The sequence below is a fragment of the Physeter macrocephalus genome, chromosome 21 (assembly GCF_002837175.3).
Source record: "Physeter macrocephalus isolate SW-GA chromosome 21, ASM283717v5, whole genome shotgun sequence".
In the NCBI taxonomy this organism is placed as follows: domain Eukaryota; kingdom Metazoa; phylum Chordata; class Mammalia; order Artiodactyla; family Physeteridae; genus Physeter; species Physeter macrocephalus.
Genome location: NC_041234.1, coordinates 83308803 through 83314802, shown reverse-complemented (window position 1 = coordinate 83314802; position 6000 = coordinate 83308803). Strand labels below are relative to the sequence as shown.

The 6000-nt window shown below is 42.5% G+C and overlaps 1 protein-coding gene across 4 annotated transcripts in view; it reads right to left on the bottom strand.

Moving 5' to 3' along the window:
- The window catches only part of ATG4A (autophagy related 4A cysteine peptidase), an 89899-nt gene that overhangs the window by 40149 nt on the left and 43750 nt on the right, over nucleotides 1-6000 (bottom strand). For all 4 annotated transcript variants that reach the window (XM_055081955.1, XM_055081956.1, XM_055081954.1 and 1 more), the window contains exons 4-5: nucleotides 4502-4573; nucleotides 2289-2387 (exon numbers count right to left, since the gene is read on the bottom strand). In XM_055081955.1, the coding sequence (XP_054937930.1) occupies nucleotides 2289-2387; nucleotides 4502-4573 (171 nt within the window). The remainder of the gene's footprint in view (nucleotides 1-2288; nucleotides 2388-4501; nucleotides 4574-6000) is intronic.

Genomic DNA, 6000 nt, shown 5'->3' with positions numbered 1-6000 from the left:
AATTGCTTTACAATGGTGTGTTAGCTTCTGCTTTACAACAAAGTGAATCAGTTATACATATACATATGTCCCCATATCTCTTCCCTCTTGCGTCTCCCTCCCTCCCACCCTCCCTATCCCACCCCTCTAGGTGGTCAGCTAGGTGGTTTGTGACCATGCTGCCATTTTTACACAACCTTTTATTTCTACTTTTTATTATTTATTTATTTATTTATTTATTTATTTTTTGCGGTACGCGGGCCTCTCACTGCTGTGGCCTCTCCTGTTGCGGGGCACAGGCTCCGGACGCGCGGGCTCAGCGGCCATGGCTCACGGGCCCAGCCGCTCCACGGCACGTGGGATCTTCCCGGACCGGGGCACGAACCCGTGTCCCCTGCATCGGCAGGCGGACTCTCAGCCACTGCGCCACCACGGAAGCCCATATTTTTATTTCTATTTTTTATTTTTTTTGCTACACAACCTTTTAAAAAGGCCACAATGAGTTTTGGAAAAACAAATACCTTTGTTATCAGGTGTTCCAGGTTTCCTTATGACCAAAACTAAAATAATTACATCTGTGGGGATCCCGTCTGTGCCTCAGGCACAGCCCCCCAAATCCTATAGGGGCTGCTTATCACTGAGGACAACTGCAAAAACTCTGGTCATCACTGCTGTGGACAGGACACACTATTCCCATTCCCTCAGCTCTAGGAACTCTGTCTAATGGGACAGATTTCTGAGACGTAGTTTGCTTCCAAGACAGAAATTTCTCTCCTGAGGTTTTAGAGAGCATTTGAATTCACAACTGAAATCTACTTGAATCCAAAGGCCACTATCTCCAGAGACTTTAGTTCTCTTCGCTTCTAGTATTTCTGAAACCAAAGTTTTACACTTCGTATCCAGCAGTCTTCAAAGGGTGAACAGCACCCAACTGTTTCTCATCAGCTTCTAAACTGTTCAAGTCTGGGGGAAATCCTGATTAGCTGGCTTCTAAGTACCACTAAATATTTACTGATGACAGTGATAAGTGAACACCCCACCTCAACTGTACAATAACCGAATAGGAAACACTCCAAAACACTTCTTTATAAAATTACACCTTCTCTTTCGTCTTAGCTACAAGATCTATTTCCACATTCTGCCTGCTACTTGCTTTTATATTAAGGCGATTGAGATTGCTGACTGTGGGGGTTTTTTTCCCCCAGTTTGCTTTCCACAAAATTCACTTCCAGAAGAATCATCTTGAAGTGTTTCATAAATGAGAAAGTTAAACAGTAAGAACGATCTGCTCCAAGAAGTATGTGTACAGTAGAGAAATCACTGGACAAGGAGTCAGAAGACCTGCAGTCTATTCCCAAATCGATGCCTTCTTGCTGTTTGACCCAGGGCAAGTCACCTTACTTCCTGAGCCTCAGTTTCCTCATCTGTAAAACAGAAATTATGATACTACCCAGGGAACACAGGCACAGGACATCCTAAACCCTGAAAAGAAGGCACGAAGCCCTAAACCCTCCCCAGCCCCTTCCCCAATCTTCTCTGGGAACCTCAGGAGGATGTGTGAGGTTGAGTAGTCCTGGACAGGGAGCGACGTTTTTGTACCTCTGAATCTCAAGGAGCAACACCCGATGAGTTCAGCAGCCCAATCTCATCCAAGGTGTTCTTTCACTCCCTCATCCTCAAGGCAACCCAGACTTTCCCCCAAGTGCCTGAACTGGCATCTATCCAAGGTCAGCCTACAGATGCCGACAGGGAAGCACACGCATGTCTTAAGAAAGCAAGACTTGAGAGTTCCAACAGTGATTACTGGAAGGTTCTTAATGACGCAGCCTCCTGAGGAAGCTGATTTAAGGATTTCTTCATCATCGAATGGACAGCATCAGTGAACCCAAACCAAAATAGCTCCCTCATTAGGCACTTCCTTTAGGTCACTGACATCCTTCACTAGGCAGATATTTCAAATGAGGTCAAAAAACAGAGTTATCACCACACCCTTCTTCCTGCTCCCTTTGTTATCTGACCTGTTTAAGGACTCACGCGAACAATAGTGAAGATGGAAACTCTAAATGATACACCTGCCTCAACGTTCATCTGTCCCAGGAAAATAAGTCTCCGGCTTGGTGAGTCACAAGGAAATGCCGGCTGTTTCCTTCTCACGAGAGGTTTTGTCAACTTGTCAGCCCCACTACTTGGACTTGCAGAGAGCACTTCAGGACCTGCAGCTCTGTTCCCTCGGCACCAGTGCTAAACCACCAGCAGCAAGTGCGACTGCAGAGGTCTCCAAGGCAGCTTCCAGAACAAATTTAACTCACCCCTGCCCAAGTGTCTGCAGATAAGGGCTTGAGCCAGCATCATCTGTCCACAGCGTAGCATACATCCCCAGCCGGCGTCTGACGAAGGGCCCGTTCCCCCTGTTGGCAAAATGGATGGGAATGAATATGAGTTCCTTGAACTGCCCTTTCCTGAAACATCAGCATATTTGGGAATCATACAAGACAGACAGGCACATATACTCGGAATAGAGAGGCAAGAGATATAGCCAGACATCAAACAGGGTTTGTTACAGGGTGGAACTTGCAAAGATAATGCTGACTTAACCAAAACAGGTTCTATGGCCAAAGGAAAACAAACACATGAACAAAACCTGCCCCTTATGTTTTCCGCCTAGAGACATCCAGGTATGCGTGCAGTTTTGGTACATGACTACCATGTATGACTACCAACACTTAGTCCATGCCATGTCATCATCTGCTTGACCAAACCTGACTTTTCACAACTCACTTCTCAGGGAGGGCAATCTTACCTTAGTTAAGAAATAAATGCTACCAAACTTGATTATCAAAATGGTCAAGGAAATCTGGAAGGCTCTTGACTGTTCTAAATATACATTATGAAGGTCTGAACAGTAAGAGGGAGAACATAACATAGAGGAAAGAGTCCTAGATTACGCATCAGAAAACCAGTCTCTAGTTACCCAATCTAAGTCTCATCTGTAGACTGGGGATAATAGCACATGCCTTGCCTACTATTAGTGGATATTGTAAGAATTAAAAGAGAGAGAGTATAAAAGTGTTCTACAACCCACTCAGGACGATGTAAATATTTGGTGTTATGAGTACGGTCATAATTAAAAATACCACTAATAAATTAGAAATGTACTATCTTTTTAAAAGGCACAAAGCCAGTTAATAAGACAATGGGTTCCATTTTAAGAACACTTGATGTAACAAAAATCCCATAAACGTGGCCAGGGTGAGCTCAATATCCTTTTTCAAGGTACCAGTGAAATGAGATAACTTGGATGGTGGAGGAGACATTCTGCTTTCATTGTTTCATTTCCCAACATGGAAGTGGAAAAGTATGCTATAAGCATGGTCTCACAAGACTAACCGTAAAGGGGGTCATCAACCACGTAAGACAAGTGGGCCAAGGTGGCCGCTCCTTTCCTTTTGTTGTGGGGACTGAAGGAGAGTTGCTACAGCAAGATGGGGAAGGTTGAGCCAATTTGTGAGCTGGAAGGGGAGTCTTTCGGCTCTTGCTAATGGTGGGATTATGGGCCAGATTAGTATGGAAAAGATGCAAGGAAGCCCACATAAAAAAAATATCATCTCTTCCAAAACACTGTCAGAGTTGAACTGCAAACGTTTGCAAATCTTGAAAAGATCTCTTCACCCAGAAAAAAGTTTAACAGTTTAGAATCACTGGGTACTAAAGATTGTTCTTTTGTGTATTTTGCTCAGGTACTACCTATGGAGAGCAAAAAAAAAAAAAATGTCTGTGTGAACTTCACTCTTTGCACTTATCAGAAAGGTTGATTTCACTCCAGTTACTAGGTCCAGTCCTGGACCAAAATCAGTCAGACAGGTTTCCTCTTAGGAGAATAGCTTCCACCATTTGAGTTTGGTGATCCTTTCCTACAGTACCACGAGACTAGGAAGAGGTCACCCTACTTGCAAACATTTCACAAATTTTCTCTGGAGGGATCCTATTCACTTAGCTCATTGAACTGTCCTTTTTTCTAGACAGCGGCTGGTACTCCTAGCTGACTAGAATTCGTTCCAAGCAAGTCCATTATAATTCATCTCCCAGTGGCAAGATGTTTTCAACTCACAGGGGAAAAAAAAGCAAAGGAATTATTTTCTTTCCTTCAAGGTACAGCCATCTTTAATAATCAAATAGCTCCACAAAGCAGTGGATTATAATTTAATAGATACTGTCCAAATTAAAAGCTTGACTTTTTCCTTGCTCTTAGAATTAAAACAAGTAACACTTCTAAGTGCCTGAACACTTGGAGGTGGGTGGGCTTAAAAGTATACTGGCATTACACATTAACACCATGGAACCATACATGATGAGGCACGTCGGCAATGAAATTTCTGGATGAAGCATAAGACTTAACTACTCCGCCACATTAAATTCTTCGCCATAGTGAGCTGTTAGTTCTGAGGTTTCCATGATGTCACTGATAACCTCAGGAAAGCTATCTACAAAGAAGAAAGCACAGTATAATAAATGATATACCTACCAATTGGTGAAAATTTCCTTCTGTATGTAAACCATAGACGAGCACTTATATCAGACAACAGCTTAGATTTTTCTGTAATTAAATGTGAAATTAGAATTAAATCATCACATCCCATCTGAAGATATCTGCCTTTGATTTCTGAGCCAGCAGCAAACTCAATTTCAAATAACCAGACAATTCCATTGTTATGAGGCTAAGGGAAATTCACAGGAAACCCAATCTCATTTTAGCCAAATAATTTCAGCATTTCCTCCCACCTATGTTTTGATCAGAGCTACTGGCTAGTACAATGATGCTGGGTGGTTCCTGCCTCCTTCTCACTGAGAGCCAAAGCCCCAACAGGTACTTAACACTGGGGTCACGTGGCCAAAAGACAAGGACTAGGAAAAGCGAGGATCCTGGATAACCTGCTAACAAGGCAATCAGCCCCTGCCTGAATGATGATGGTTGGTTGGATCTCTTATCAGTATCCACTGTCTGTTATATAAAACTAGGGATGGGTCGTGGGGTGGGGGGTACATACAAATGTTTAACTAAGAAGGAGATGTCCCTGCTAAGCAAATTAAGTGTATAAGAAATTTATCAATACTACCTACTGCAACTGGCATTTGTAATCTAAATGGATGTATAACGTCACAAATGCTTTTGTACATTTTTTTCCAAAGCATGCTTTCTTGTATTTTATGGCATAAATTTACTTCGATGGCCACAAATCTGGCATCCACATCCCATCTGTACTTAGATGTGGTTCTGTCTTTCTTAGTCTTCTCTCTCCCCCTTCCCAACAACACATCTATATTTTTATTCTATAGAGAACTTATAGCCATTGCACTTTAAAAGAAGAAAAGGAAGTTCAATTTTAGCCAACAGTCTCTATTTTTTCTCCTGCCTTTCCTTTGAACAAATCAGAAAGTTGAGCTGTCTGGATTTTCCTTCCCCTTCATGTTGCCGGTGCCTAGCACATTATGGGAAGCAGACGTAAAATGGTTAAGAGCAAGACTTCTGGAGCCATGTTCTGCCTGGGTTTGAACCCTGACTCTACTACTTACCAACTGTGTGGGCTTGTCACTTAACCTCTCTAAGCTTCTGTTTCCTCATCTGTAAAATGGGGAGAATGATCGTACCTACTTCATAGACTTATGAGTATTCAACAAGATAATACTACATGGAAAGTAGTAGCTTACATGGTACAGTATGCAGTAAGCCTGAGGTAAATGTTAGCTGTTATTATATTCCCTCCTCTCTAATGCTCACGCCACTCACTCCTTCGTCTGATATTCTCTATGTCTTCCAGCTTGCGTATATGCTAGAAAGTCTGGGGAAAAGTTGTATAGACATTTTAATAATAATTTCACCTTGAAAGGCCTTTTCCAGCCTAACGTTTGAAAATGGGCATATTTGAGGACATGGAAGCAATCTAAGCGTCCATCGACAGATGAAATGGACAAAGAAGGTGTGTCACATATATACAATGGAATATTACTCAGCCATAAAAAGAA